Here is a 16,827-nt window from a genome sequence, read left to right on the forward strand (position 1 = left end):
ATTCATACGTACCCCATTATTGCACGTGGGTGCTCAATTATGTTCTTTCATGTCCTTCCAGTCAAAATAGTAACAACAATACGACCTACCCCAGAGTTTTGCGTTATTTTGGATGCGAGTGTCGAAATGCAGTTTTATTATTTGATTGCTATTACTGGGTTTGAAACGGAATTGTAGCGGTTTTATCCGTATTTAGTTTAACTTTATTACTAGTGAACCATTTATTTGATTAATTGTTTGTCTTCGAAATAGGCCTACTTTTTATAAGCTACAGCTCATCGTCTTCTTCTATAAGCAGTAAGGACAGAAGGAGCAGAAATAAAGGATGCCGGTGTGGAAATACAGTTTTAATATTGTATTGCTATTTGTTTTTCACTGAGTCTGAAACGGGAATTATAGTGGTTTTATCCGTATTTAGTTTAAGTACATTACCAGTGAACCATTTATTTTGTTTATGCCGGGCGTTGTTACACATTTATGCATGAAAAAAAATGCTGCTAATTAACAAAACAATGGACTTAACTTCATAAAATTTACATGAAATATGATATATCAGTTGTCTTTTTCCTTTTGACATTGCAGTTATATGCAGCACACACAACAGGCATGTTTTTTTCTTCGTTTTTTTTGTAGTTGTTACCTCCGTTATACAACATTGTAAGCAGACGAATTTCTACAAAGTGGGCGCTTAGTTCAGATCTGCCGTGTTTCGCGCTGGCACCGCAAAGAGCGCTGTACAGGACAACATGGCCGCTCTATAGTCTTCTCTTTCTAACTCGTTGGCACAGAACCATGCGAAATGCCCAACAAAGTAGCCACATCATCTATTGACTGTCTGCAACTCGTCTAATTTTTGTGAAACTCGAGCTATCATTTCTTCCGTTCTTCTTGAACGTGGATCATCATCCGTTGAAAGACGTGAAGCGCTTGTGCCACTCATACACTCAGGTCTTGCTTCTTCTCCATACGCTTGGCGCATGACTGCCAAAGTCTCAGTAAATGTTTTACCGAGTTTAACACAAAATTTAATGTTACCTCTCTGCTCTTTCAAGCTCATTTTACAACTGTATTACACGTCTTCACTAAACAAAGCTGAGAGCTGCACTGTATTTGGATTGGTTTCCGGCTACGTTAGTCGTCCCCTGAGTCTATACGCCTGGATAGTAGGTCACATACCACACGGACAAGGCAGAGAAGTTGCCTATAGAGCATGGCGTTGCCACCCGAAGTTCCGGTACTTTCTGACTCTACTAGTATATTTAAAACTATTGCGAATACTTGATAGCTTTTAATAATTTATATATTATTTTAATGTACCGAAGTACATATGATATTTCCATGCAGATATTCTGCGTCATCGTACGATGAAAGAGTAATGCAACGGAGAAAAATTCTCTCCGGCACCGGGATTTGAACCCGGATTTTCAGCTCTGCGTGCTGATGCTTTATCCACTAAATCACACCAGATACCCATCCCGGTGTCGGACAGAATCGTCTCAGTTTAAGTTCCAACTCTTGGGTTCCCTCTAGTGGCCGCTCTCTGCACTACGTCGTAGAGGTCTATGAACGTAGGACTGAAGTCCACACATGTGCTGAGGTGCACTCGTTATGAGTGACTAGTTGGCCGGGATCCGACGGAATAAACGCAGTCTTAAATCACGAAGTGATTTACGCATATCTTATATTATTTTAATGTACGGAAGTACATATGATATTTCCATGCAGATATTCTGCGTCGTCGTACGATGAAAGAGTAATGGAACAGAGAGTATCCGTGTGGCTTAGTGGATAAAGCATCAGCATGTAGAGCTGAAAACCTGGGTTCAAATCCCGGTGCCGGAGAGAATTTTTCTCCGTTCCATTACTCTTCCATCGTATCTTTTAATAATTTGCAAATGCATAATTTTTTTCGTAATTTAGAAATGTAATATAAATATTATGTTGAATTATCGAAAGGAATTATTGAATAACAGTGTTATGTATTGCTAAAAGGTAAACTGAAGACTTTTAAAGACGCGAACTTGTTGATGATGGCATCTGATTCACACAAGCTGTGGTAACTTCATATGTTTCTTGATTGATATAAGTGCTAATTGCCAAGACACTCTTCTATCACAGCTGCTCTTTAGGAATGCTTTAATTACTTTTGTCCTTGAAATATTTGACCCTGCCATGCCTGTAATACCGGAGGAACCAGTACAATTTTAAACATATCCAGTATCTCTTTGAAAAACTCTTCCACTTCGTTTATTTTTAGACAGCTTGAAGTGAATATAATTGATTTACCCTGTACTTTATAGTTCTTACAAGACAACATTGACAGTTGAAAAGAGTAACAGCTTCTTCATGTTTTAAAGTTGTAGATCAAGTAGAGAATTTTCGAGTTCATAAATAATTCTGGGTAAGGATTATAAACAGGTAGCTACAGTGTGAATCATATAAGCATTTTTAGAGATTTTATCAATTTTCTGCAAAATATTGTCCATTATGTGGCCCTCAATGTATTTTCACTTCCTTTTCCCGTCTCTGAATTACTTCTACCTATCATTGGTGCAATACTTACTTACTTACTTGCTTTTAAGGAACCCGGAGGTTCATTGCCGCCCTCACATAAGCCCGCCATTGGTCTCTATCCTGAGCAAGATTAATTCATTCTCTGTCATCATACCTCACCTCCCTCAAATCCATTTTAGTATGATCTTCCCATCTACGTCTCGGCCTCCCTAAAGGTCTTTTTCCCTCCGGCCTCCCAACTAACACTCTCTATGCATTCCTGGATTCGCCCATACGTGCTATATGCCCTGTCCATCTCAAACGTCTGGATTTAATGTTCGTAATTATGTTAGGTGAAGAATACAATGCGTGAAGTTCTGTGTTGTGTAACTTTCTCCATTCTCCTGTAACTTCATCCCTTTTAGCCCCAAATATTTTCCTAAGCACCTTATTCTCAAACACCCTTAACCTATGTTCCTCTCTCAAAGTGAGAGTCCAAGTTTCACAACCATACAGAACAACCGGTAATATAACTGTTTTATAAATTCTAACTTTCAGATTTTTTGACAGCAGACTGGATGATAAAAGCTTCTCAACCGAATAATAACAGGCATTTCCCATATTTATTCTGTGTTTAATTTCCTCCCGAGTATCATTTATATTTGTTACTGTTGCTCCAAGATATTTGAACTTCTCCACCTCTTCAAAGGATAAATTTCCAATATTTATATTTCCATTTCGTACAATATTCTGGTCACGAGACATAATCATATACTTTGTCTTTTCGGGATTTACTTCTAAACCTACCTCTTTACTTGCTTCCAGTAAAATTCCCGTGTTTTCCCTAATCGTTTGTGGATTTTCTCCTAACATATTCACGTATCATTGGTGCAGTAGCCCAATAAATTGTTACTACTCCAATTCTTTCAACTTGAATACATCTTGTTCTAAACATCATTCTAAAAGAGGGAATTTATCCATATTTTTTTTTTCAATGACATCATTTCTAGACCCTTCTTATACGAGGAAAATATACGTACTCAAACTTCCATGAGTACTGCTTGTTGGGTTGCTTTTCTGTGTGCCACTTAATCAATCCTGAACTGTTCTCTAAGTTGATTCCTTCAATCTTAACTACTCTGTTCTAATAATATGTATGTTGCTTTTATGCATTTTTTTTCTTATGTTGTACCTGACTTTTCTTCTTCCATTTCAACCGTTTGCTGTACAGGCACTTTATTCAAAACTCTCTCTCTCTCTCTCTCTCTCTCTATATATATATATATATATATATATATATATATATATATATATCTCCCTATATATCTCTCTATATCTCTCTCTCTCTCTATATATATATATATATATATATATATATATATATATATATATCTATATATCTATGTATATCTATATATATCTATCTATCTCTCTATCTCTCTCTCTCTCTATATATATATATATCTCTATCTCTCTCTCTATATATATATATATATATATATATATATATATATATATATATATATATATATATATATCTATCTCTCTATCTCTCTCTATCTATATATATATATATATATATATATATATCTCTATCTCTCTCTCTCTCTCTCTCTATATATATATATATATCTTTATAGGTAAAAGGTAAAGGTATCCCCGTAACATGCCATGAAGGCACTTGGGGGGCATGGAGGTAGAGCCCCATGCTTTCCATGACCTCGGCACTAGAGTGAGGTGGTGTGGTCGGCACCACGCTCTGACCGCCTTTTACCCCCGGGAAAGACCCGGTACTCAATTTTATAGGAGGCTGAGTGAACCTCGGGGCCGTTCTGAAAGTTTGGCAACGAGAAAAAATCCTGTCACCACTTGGGATCGAACCCCGGACCTTCCAGTCCGTAGCCAGCTGCTCTACCAACTGAGCTACCCGGATATATATATATATATATATATATATATATATATATATATATATATATATATATCCCTCTCTCTCTCTCTCTCCCTCGTTCTGATACTTAGTTTCTTTGCAGTATATTTCTGAGTGTGACGAGGAATTTCGTTTCTGTATGACTCTGACTTGCTGTGATATTTTTTGAGCTGGTATAGCAAGCAGTATGGTGCGTAAAGTTTTGGTCAGCATTGTAGTAACATTGCTTGCCCTGTTTTTTTTTCTCTCATTTTCTGTTTAGGCCTACTCCATCCATTCTTGATTTTCGTAGGCTGCCTCTTTAGAGTTTGGTCGGGAGAAATAAGTTTACTCTCCTTTCAAAATCTTCATTCCAGTTTTGTAGTTGTTTTACCTTATGGCGCTTGTATCACATGAAAGCATAGTTTCATTCTCTTCACTCAGCATCTCTTTTGGGATGTAACCACCATTTCCATTTGAAGCAGACCCTACTACAGGTTTAACAGAGCTTTTTTTATTATTCTGGATAGCGTGTTCATTACTTACTCTTACATGGCATGTAGAGCCACATGTTGCTCCTTACTTGTCAGTCTGCAGTAGTTATTTTATGTCTCATCTACCTACACAGAGAGAATTCTTTAATTTTCCATCCGGAGTTGCAAGGCTCATTCACAATGAAAATTAAACTTAACGTAAGCGTTAACTTAAAAATGTAAACGTTACGGTAAAATCAAAAACATTCACGATGGGAACATAAACATAACCGCTAAGATACTTGGTAACCATGGAAACATAACAATGACGCCATTTCCTCATATTCTGTCGTATACTTCAGCGCTCCACGCTTGTGTTCTGTTTGCAAATCATGTAAGCATAAGCATCAAACTCCAAACTTTCATGTTAACGTCTAACAGCAATGTTAATGTCAGTGTTTATGTGAATCATTGTGAATGATCCCATTTGGTAGCCTGGGCGCAAACTTTGTGTTTATGTTACGGTCAGTGGTGTAGCGTCAATGTAAGCGAAAAAGCTTAGCTTCCCCAGTTAATAATAATTTCATAATAAACCTGCAGTTTATGCACAAAATTATTTATTAATTTTAATAGAATTTATATTTACGCGTTAAATATTGTGATGCTGCAGCTCAGGATGATTTGTGATGCAGCAGTAAACAAGAAGCCTGCACACACCAGCTTCCAAGCAGACTGGTTTATTCTGTGTAATCCACCCCGCAGATTTTCCATCCCTTTCTAACTAAGCTACCTTAGTCACAAGGCTCGCAAGAAGCTAGCTTTAACATTTAAAATAAGTAGTTTCCGAATTATCCCTTTTCGCCGGTTGTGTTCAGTTGAAGTGTTAGTGTGCATTGTGGTGATATAATAAATAATGAGCGAAATAACAGTTCCCGACACTAATTTACTTGCATTTTTTAGGACAATTGTATTATCAAGACTGACTTACGAACAAAAGTGCGATTTAAAAAACAAATGACCGACTCCCTTGCTGTCAATGAAGGACACAACCAAAAGACAGACGCATACTTACGTAATGGTACTAATATTGTGATTTCTCAAAGTATGACAGGGAGTGAGCTAATGTTATACGTATACGTGTCTATTTGTTAGAGATATGTGTAAACCGTGAAATCATATTTTATTACGTATCATTTGAGGTCATGCCTTATTGGTGTTACTTACGATGTTCCAACCAATCTTCGACTGCTGACTTGACATTGACTACTATTTATTTTAAGACTGTATTTTTGTAATATGTTTTCTCATATTGCATGAAAGACAACTTGAGTTAGCTTCCCCTGCTCAAAATTTCATGGTGTGCCACTGGTTACGGTTATGTTTAATTTTCGTTGTGAATGGGCCTTAAGAGTTGCAGGTTGCTGTGAGGGCTATTAGCTAACTTAATTTGAGTTCCTGTTACTTTCAGTCTGGGCACATCTCTTACCATGGATCAATTTGCATGGACTAAAAAAGAGGCGCTCTATTATATGGGCATATTGATGTCAGTTGGGGCCGTGGTGGCGTGTGCAACATTCGTAGGCATCGGGCCCTTATGCAAGAGGTAAGCTTCAAATCTGACTTTTGACTTTTCTTCTTTACAATACTATTACAATGACGGTTTCTGGCCAAGTTGCAGGTTCGCGCAACCGCTACCTTTATTATATTCTTTTAATTGAGCTGCAATTCGTTTAACAGCGACACGACATTCGTTTCCATTCAATCCAGCGAGGTGTGGCAGTTGCTCTGCCTCGACTGCCTCCGTGGTCTGTTGGTCAGCATGCTGGCTTTCAGAGCAGGAGGTCCCGGGTTCGATTCCCGGGCTCTTCTTGAAGAAGAAGAATTCCCTGGGTGTATAGAGTCTGGAAATTTGTATGAATGTGAGTGTGCCGGGTTAATATTAATTAACCAATCATCACAAATATAAAAATACATCAGGACTGTCGCTGGGCAGTAACCTGAACACATGTTTCAGCGTCACATTGTTGACAAGTAACTCCATCTGTTAGCACAACCATAGATGCTATAGAGTTACCAACAACGAAAAATGAAAAAATTGCTCTGCCACCCTGCTGACACTCAGAATTCTCGTTTATCAGACAATAATGTACCCCTTTACAGTATCAAGAAATAAACTACATATCATAAAAGGACGCTTTGTTTTATTATTATTGTTGTTGTTATTATTATTATTATTATTATTATTATTATTATTATTATTATTATTATTATTATTATTATTATCCAATTTAATAAACACTATTTCACCCTGAGTATATTAGGGTTATAGTTGGCATCAAAATATTTTATAACCAATAAACAATAGTAAAGTGACAACATAAAATAGTGGTCACAGTTACAATTTACATGAATTATGTAGAAGCATGCATATTAGTGAAAGAATGGCTCTTGTTAAAGATTAATGAGATGTTTGAGGAATAATCAATATCAAAAATATACAAGAATTTCTAACCGTTTCAGAGTAAATCACGATCTTAAAAAATAATCAATAGTAGATTAATAAAACAAAGTTTCACTTTCACTTTCAAATTAATCCTTAATTCATGAACAATGAAACAGTTAAGAGTAATAAAGAGATATTACAAGCAATGATTTACGGTTACAAGTTACATATTATTATTATTATTATTATTATTATTATTATTATTATTATTATTATTATTATTATTATTATTATTATTATTATTATTATTTCTAATACGACTTCTTTTCGAAAAATTACCGGTACCGGTATTCGACGTAAAATTTGTTCCAAATAATACCGTATTTGCTCGCGTAATTTGCGCACTTTTAAATTAACTTTGGCCACTGAAAAATTGGGGTGCGTAAAATATGCGGATTTTTCAAATAAGAGGTCCTGTTCTGAGTTTATCTCAATTAGTATATGTATAGGTAAGTATTTACGGTAGGGCTAATTTTCTATACCGGTAACTTGTCTCTACCAAGGACAAGCATTGTTAAAGTAGCGGGACTTTGGGGTTTCTTTCTGAAGCAGGTACTTCAGTTGATGGTGAATGACCTACGATGGACTGTAGGGAAGGAAAATCCCTACTACACTGAAAAAATATGTACGTAATCCCTACTACACTGAAAAAAATATGTACGCAAAATACACGGAGCAAAAATTAAAGTTAAAAATAATCCCTTAAAAAGTAGGGTGCACAAAATACGCGGGGGCGCAAATTACGCGAGCAAATACGGTAGTTTTAAGTTCTTGTTTCGTGATTTTGGAATTTAGTTCAAATATCGTACCTACTTCCTTAATTTCCAATTTGTATGATAAATATATAGATACGGTTTTACAAATGGTAATGCGGGAAACAAGACTATTGCAATCATCAATTGATCTAATTATTATGAACTACAATAAATGTATAGGTATTTTATTTCATTATTTCAGATTTCAAGAACGAAAAGTTCTGATGTGGGGTGGTTTCTTTTTAATGGTGCTAGGAAGAGCATTGTACATCCCTTGGGGTAGTGAGCCTCCGATTATAGCTGAAGACATATCTGGTGAGTCTTTTATTATGTTTTAATTTTGTTCATGAAGATTTAATTTCTGCACAACCCTGTAGAGCTGTATGGAATGTCTTTGTGTACGGTATGTTTTGATCAGATTTTTCTCCATTTGTTAAATGAACTGACCAAAAACTCTAATACTGGTATATAATTGACTAACATCTATAAATAACCATCCTGACGGAAAAACTGGCATACCTAGCATTTCCCATATTTATTCTGCATATAATTTCCTATCGAGTGTCATTTATATTTGTTACTGTTACTGTCTAAGGTATTTGAATTTTTTCACCTTTCCAAAGAATAAATTCCCAATTTTTATATTTACATTTCGTACTATGTTCTGGTCACGAGATATAATCATATCCCGGTTTTTTCGGGATTTGCTTCCAAACCTAACTCCTTACTTGTAATACTTTGTGGATTTTCTCCTAACATATTCACGTCATCTGCATAAACAAGCAGCTGATGTAACCCATTCAATTCTGAAAATCCTTGAATACAAAAAGTATTTATTTTTTGCACATAAATGTATTAAAATAATAGTGTATATTGTAAAACTTTGCGAGTACAATCTATGAAAAGATTATAAACGCAATTAAAAGTAAATATTCAAGTTACATTATTCAATTATTATTCACTTTTGTGATAGCATATAGTAATTCATAGAAATTCCATACTCGCCAAGAGTTACTACGCCTGCTATTAAAAGGTAGTTCAGTGAAAGGTAAATCAGCTTATGGTTGCTCAAAGGTTACTCAGAAAGCTGAAGTTTACTTTTATTTCTGAAGTAGTCAGGGCTACCATCATACAAAAGAGATTTCGTTTAACTGTTTTGTAAACTTATTTGGCACCAACAAGGAATGTTATACTTCTTTTGTTTCAAACATTTGAAGAAGAGAATTTTGTTTGGTCAACCATCTGAAGACAGGATTGAACCTCATAAGTGACAGCAATAAGACATCACTCATGAAGCAACTAGGCCAGAAGATAGTGGGGTAGTGTGGTCGGTTCCTTTCACCCTCCATTGCATACATCACATATTACACTAATCAGACTTCAGATGAAGAGAATGTACTGGATGGAAAAGGAGTATGCACTTCTCCTATATGGTCTCCTGAAGTGGTGAGAGCATATTGTATGACTTTACAGGAGAATCCCATTCGTTATTTGTAGATCCTTTAAAACGACATTGCAACTCATTGCAAATGGCAAGACTGTTTGATTGAGAAATACTGAGATTGTGCTGAAAGGCCACAAGAAATGTCTACACTGTTTCAGGAGACCGTACTGGTGAAGTGCGTGATCTTTCTTCAAATATTTGACGTAAATGAAGTATCAGTCTTCCTCAGTTATGGCCAAGAAGTTCTTAAGCAAGAGAGATTTCACGCTGTTTTATGGATATTACCCTTTGTTTCGACAAAAATTTACAAATTTCATATATATTATTTTAATGTACCGAAGTACATATGATATTTCCATGCAGATATTCTGCGTCATCAGCACGTAGAGCTGAAAACCCGAGTTCAACTCCCGGTGCCGGAGAGAGTTTTTCTCCGTTCCATTACTCTTTCATCATATGATGACGCAGAATATCTGCATGGAAATATCATCTGTACTTCGGTACATTAAAATAATATATGTGATATGCGTAAATCACTACGTGATTTAAGACGGCACTTATTCCGTCGGATCCCGGCCAAGTAGTCACTCATAACCAGTGCACCTCAGCACATATGTGGACTTCGGTCCTACGTTCATAGACATCTATGACGTAGTGCAGAGGGCGGCCACTAGAGGGAACCCAAGAGTTGGAACTTAAACTGAGACGATTCTGTCCGACACCGGGGTGGGTATCCGGTGTGGCTTAGTGGATAAAGCATCAGCACGTAGAGCTGAAAACCCGGGTTCAAATCCCAGTGCCGGAGAGAGTTTTTCTCCATTCCATTACTCTTTCATTGTTACAAATTTCAGCTTTTTCTTAGCAGGCTTAATGTTTCATGGAAATGACTGCCATGCAGGAGGATGTCTTCGAATTAGTGTAGGTATCGGTATTGAAAAACTTAAATAACTTGACATGAATATTTAATTTATAATTACTTTTGCAATTGTGTCAGTTATTTGTGCTCTATTCTGTATTAAATGAGAAAATGGTTATGCAAAACTGAAAAAAGAACTGGCATGATAAAAACTACGTTTAACAGTCTAAAGTACCGGTAGTAAAGAGTATACCGTAGGTATTGAATATAACAACCCATGCAGAACCTAGCATTAGGCGTAGGTATGTGTAAAATATTAAATAAATGAAGACAAGTCACTAAATTCCAACTTTGGTGAATATTATAACCAAGTATGCTCTCTGTCATTAGATTTATGAATGAATAAAATGTTTCAGTTGCGGAATTCAATGGAACTTTTGGCAATCTCAGTGTTACTGGTAACGATACTGAAATTGTCGGTTGCCCATCAGTACAAAAATGGTGCTACTACATTCCAGCCATGACGCTTACTCAGTTTTTATTAGGATACGCGTTTACTGCTGTTGGTTATCCCATTGGTGTCACTCTGCTGCAGACAATATTCTCCAAAATATTGGGGCCTCGTCCACAGGTGAGTCGTTAAGATTTTATGAACAGAATATATTAGCATTAAGAGAGTAATATTATAGCTGAGAAACTGGGGATCTGTCTCTATTTTATGAACAGAATATATTACCATTAAGAGAGTAATATTATAGCTGAGAAACTGGGGCTCTGTCTCTATTTTCTGAACAGAATATATTACCATTGAGAGAGTAATATTATAGCTGAGAAACTGGGGATCTGTCTCTATTTTATGAACAGAATATATTACCATTAAGGAGTAATATTATAGCTGAGAAACTGGGGATCTGTCTCTATTTTATGAACAGAATATATTACCATTAAGAGAGTAATATTATAGCTGAGAAACTGGGGATCTGTCTCTATTTTATGAACAGAATATATTACCATTAAGAGAGTAATATTATAGCTGAGAAACTGGGGATCTGTCTCTATTTTATGAACAGAATATATTACCATTAAGAGAGTAACATTATAGCTGAGAAACTGGGGCTCTGTCTCTATTTTCTGAACAGAATATATTACCATTAAGGAGTAATATTATAGCTGAGAAACTGGGGATCTGTCTCTATTTTATGAACAGAATATATTAGCATTAAGAGAGTAATATTATAGCTGAGAAACTGGGGATCTGTCTCTATTTTATGAACAGAATATATTACCATTAAGAGAGTAATATTATAGCTGAGAAACTGGGGATCTGTCTCTATTTTATGAACAGAATATATTACCATTAAGAGAGTAACATTATAGCTGAGAAACTGGGGCTCTGTCTCTATTTTCTGAACAGAATATATTACCATTAAGGAGTAATATTATAGCTGAGAAACTGGGGATCTGTCTCTATTTTATGAACAGAATATATTAGCATTAAGAGAGTAATATTATAGCTGAGAAACTGGGGATCTGTCTCTATTTTATGAACAGAATATATTACCATTAAGAGAGTAATATTATAGCTGAGAAACTGGGGCTCTGTCTCTATTTTATGAACAGAATATATTACCATTAAGAGAGTAATATTATAGCTGAGAAACTGGGGATCTGTCTCTATTTTATGAACAGAATATATTACCATTAAGAGAGTAATATTATAGCTGAGAAACTGGGGCTCTGTCTCTATTTTATGAACAGAATATATTACCATTAAGAGAGTAATATTATAGCTGAGAAACTGGGGATCTGTCTCTATTTTATGAACACAATATATTACCATTAAGAGAGTAATATTATAGCTGAGAAACTGGGGATCTGTCTCTATTTTATGAACAGAATATATTACCATTAAGGGAGTAATATTATAGCTGAGAAACTGGGGATCTGTCTCTATTTTATGAACAGAATATATTAGCATTAAGAGAGTAATATTATAGCTGAGAAACTGGGGATCTGTCTCTATTTTATGAACAGAATATATTACCATTAAGAGAGTAATATTATAGCTGAGAAACTGGGGATCTGTCTCTATTTTATGAACAGAATATATTACCATTAAGGAGTAATATTATAGCTGAGAAACTGGGGATCTGTCTCTATTTTCTGAACAGAATATATTACCATTAAGGAGTAATATTATAGCTGAGAAACTGGGGATCTGTCTCTATTTTCTGAACAGAATATATTACCATTAAGAGAGTAATATTATAGCTGAGAAACTGGGGATCTGTCTCTATTTTCTGAACAGAATATATTACCATTAAGAGAGTAATATTATAGCTGAGAAACTGGGGATCTGTCTCTATTTTCTGAACAGAATATATTACCATTAAGAGAGTAATATTATAGCTGAGAAACTGGGGTTCTGTCTCTATTTTCTGAACAGAATATATTACCATTAAGAGAGTAATATTATAGCTGAGAAACTGGGGCTCTGTCTCTATTTTATGAACAGAATATATTACCATTAAGAGATTAATATTATAGCTGAGAAACTGGGGATCTCTCTCTCTCGGGAGAGAAACGTAATCTTAAATGCCACCTTAATTTTTGTACTCTGAATTTGGACAGCACTTCATGTGATATGCAATGTGTCTTGTGTATAGGTAGTTTGTTTTGTTCCTCTGCTTGTAGCTTTTAATTAAATACTGTTAGATGTTAACAAATTCCCTTTCTTACTGTAACACTGTCATTATGTATTTAATCCTATAACTGTCGTTTTATTTGGACCACAAAAATCTTTTCTTACTGTTCACGTTGGGAACATTGTGTTTGTTTGTGTATGATTTAGAAATTTAGAACACACCGTTACTGGCAAAAATAAGCCTGCCATAAATGTCTCACGAAAATACGGGAAACTTTTACTATCAACTTTTTTTTTGTAAGGAAATTGAAGTTGGAAGTTAATGTAATTACTGAAAAATTTATTAAGTAAGATTTAAACAAGGGAGTTGACAAAAGAAAGAACACTATTATCTTTAAACAATATTTATTCATGTCAATTTATTTATGGTATGACCCTTGACGTAATTTGCGCTTATATTTTTGTCTAACAGTATCTTTCATACATACTTCATGTTTGCTAATTTCAAAATCAAAATGTATGGAAATGTTGGAAAAACTGAGAGATTACATTTGGGGCAGCATGGTAAAGTTATGATTAATTGGTTAACCAGCGGACTTACTCGTGTTATGGGTGCTATGAAAATGCAGACAAAAACATGAGCAGAATTTATTGTTGCAGCTGCCTTAACAGTACACTTTGTACATCAAATGGGCCTAATCCAATTGGATTAAGTATAAATATTGATAAAATTAATTTCATCCATACTTTACAATAAAGACATCCAAATTAATTACATTATAAACGATTTTATCGTTAAAAAAGGTTGGCTTTCTGACCTGCACATGTTTTACAGCCACATGCTCAGAGAATTTCAGAGATCCACACTGGCTAATCGTACTTCGGTAAATTCCTGAATGTTTAATTTTTTTAACAAAACTGAATCGTGTAATCATCAGTAAAATTATTGTAAATTTGTTACTTTACAAAGTTTGCAATTTATCTGTGGGTTATTACTTACTTACAAATGGCTTTTAAGGAACCCGAATGTTCATTGCCGCCCTCACATAAGCCCGCCATCGGTCCCTATCCTGTGCAAGATTAATCCAGTCTCTATCATCATACCCCACCTCCCTCAAATCCATTTTAATATTATCTTCCCATCTACGTCTCGGCCTCCCTAAAGGTCTTTTCCCTCCGGTCTCCCAACTAACACTCTATATGCATTTCTGGATTCGCCCATACGTGCTACATGCCCTGCCCATCTCAAACGTCTGGATTTTAAGTTCCTAATTATGTTAGGTGAAGAATACAATGCGTGCAGTTCTGTGTTGTGTAACTTTCTCCATTCTCCTGTAACTTCATCTCGCTTGGCCCTAAATATTTTCCTAAGGGTACGAACATGTTGATGATGGTAGACTAGCTGGTAGAGTAGCTGGTAGCGGTAGTGGGGGAAATGAATCGCTAGAATCATATGACACCGCACACGTTGACTCATGGATGGTCGCTTTACTGCTAGCTTTCCAGCACGCTGTAAGCTCCAAGAATGGTTTCAGTCATTCTTTCAAGCTTGCAGCGCAAGTCTCTGTGTGGAGCAGAGAGGCATTGGAGAGGTGGTCAGTGGACCAGATGTCAATGATGACTTGTGTAATTAGTAGAGACGACTTTTATCAATTATTTGTGTAATTCGTGCTTTTTAATTTACACAAATTTGCATTCTATTTTAAACTACGCACGTGTGATTTACTTTTGACGTTAATTGGCCGTAACTCGGTAACCAGTGAAGATTTTGAGGAGCGGTAACTTTTAAAACGAATTTCCATTCTTACTCAACATTTTTCTCGCTTTGACCCCCATCTAACGTGAAAAACAAAAAAGTTTACCGCTTACCGCAAATTTTTTTCTGTGAGCAGATCACTTCAAAGTTAGTATTTTTTTTCTCACTTTTAAAAACAATATTTTGGCTTCGAATTGTTTTCTATGCTTCCCTTGGACATTGACCTATCAATACAAAAAATTGCAGCGCGATTGTTTGAATATCATAGATGCTACGACGTGATAAGTTAAACAGAGTGGGAAATATCATTCTTGGTTACTCAGACTATCAGCCAGCGGCCTGTCAAGCTCTGCCTTGAGCATACCGTTTGCTTCACTTGTGGCGGGAATCCTGTGTCAGTGGTTGTAAAGTTTTAAAACACTGCACACATTGGATGTAGAAAAACGTATTGCTCGTGTGTTCGAAAGACCTGCCACGACATTAACTTTTCGTATAGATTCAAAACTGGAGGTAGAATTTAATTAATTTTTTAATTACAAACTACTAATGAATTCGGGTGAATGGACATCGTCGTTCACCAATAGGCCTGATTTGCAGTCTTCGACCTCATTTCAAGAGTTTAATCGCTTTCTTCTGTATGTGCCTTAATACCACGAAAAATAAAAAAATAAACAAATAAATAATAACTAATATCAATCAAATTATTGAGAATGTTCACTAGGCACTATTTTGTAAGAATTGTACGGTTTACCTCAGTGTGAGTATAAGCCGTTCTTCCTGCAAAATAGGATTCCCTGGCAATTTTACCAAGCCTTCTGTATGAAATCTTTGGTTAAATAGAGAAGATAATCGAAAGTTTCGATTTCCACTCTCGGGTAGCTAATGCATTTTTCTGGAAAGTTCCGCAGATATTTAAAAAGATAATGTTCACCAAACGCAACCCTTTATTATTTATAGGATGAAGGGAACACTCTCGAGAAAAGAATTCTTGTAATAATAATCACTTTGATTCTGCACTGTCTAATAAATCAAATTCGTCCTCACTACTTGAATCCCTTGCGATATCAAGTCTACACAGAGATTCCAAGGAGATGACCTAATCAGCTGTGAGTCAGCTGACAGATTAAAGCAACCTGCAAACAAGCTCCAATTTGTGCACACCAAGCTTCCTTGTCTTTCATAAACACTGCTAGCGGAGCCTGCTAGCTTTAAAGCTAGGCGCCAACGTGTTCATACCCTAAGCACCTTATTCTCAAACACCCTTAACCTATGTTCCTCTCTCAAAGTGAGAGTCCAAGTTGCACAACCATACAGAGCAACCGGCAATATAACTGTTTTATAAATTTAACTTTCAGATTTTTGGACAGCAGACTGGATGATAAGAGCTTCTCAACCGAATAATAACACGCATTTCCCATATTTATTTTGCGTTTAATTTCCTCCAGAGTGTCATTTATATTTGTTACTGTTGCTCCAAGATATTTGAATTAAATTATAATGTGGCTTGTGATAAAGTATTCAGCTTCTCTATTGTGTTCTGCACTGTGATGAATATATAGTAGCCAGTAGCCTACCTGTGAATTACACGCAATGTATCCTTGCATTTCAGGGTGTCTGGATGGGCTTAATGACAGGAGCTGGCTGTCTGTCACGTGTTTTGGGTCCTGTATTTGTCAGTTCTATCTATACACGTTATGGTACCATTTGGACTTTTGGTATAACCACAATAATGATGGCTGCGTCTATGGTGTGGTTACAACTTGTAGACAAAAGACTTGTACCACCAGAACTGCTACCTATTCCTCCACCTCCTGTGGAGATGCAAGTGCGTACATCTGGGTCAATTAATGGGAAACAAAATGGAGAAGAATATAAACCTTTGCAAGAAAAATCTGATGCATAGCCTACTGCACTTAACAGAAAAGGAACTTAAACTGAAATAATTGATTAAATGGCGTTCTTACTTGTGTTAATTGTGTAAGCATGTGCGGCTT

At 35.8% G+C, this 16,827-nt stretch overlaps 1 protein-coding gene across 1 annotated transcript in view; it reads left to right on the forward strand.

The window, feature by feature from the left end:
* Cln7 (CLN7/MFS domain-containing 8) overlaps positions 1–16,827 on the forward strand; it is a 111,518-nt gene extending 94,691 nt beyond the window's left edge. Inside the window, exons 7-10 of the mRNA XM_069840540.1 lie at positions 6,344–6,478; positions 8,336–8,448; positions 10,850–11,064; positions 16,443–16,827. Coding sequence (XP_069696641.1) covers positions 6,344–6,478; positions 8,336–8,448; positions 10,850–11,064; positions 16,443–16,736 — 757 coding nt within the window. The 3' untranslated portion in view covers positions 16,737–16,827. The remainder of the gene's footprint in view (positions 1–6,343; positions 6,479–8,335; positions 8,449–10,849; positions 11,065–16,442) is intronic.

This window comes from Periplaneta americana, chromosome 11 (genome assembly GCF_040183065.1).
Source record: "Periplaneta americana isolate PAMFEO1 chromosome 11, P.americana_PAMFEO1_priV1, whole genome shotgun sequence".
Lineage (NCBI taxonomy): Eukaryota > Metazoa > Arthropoda > Insecta > Blattodea > Blattidae > Periplaneta > Periplaneta americana.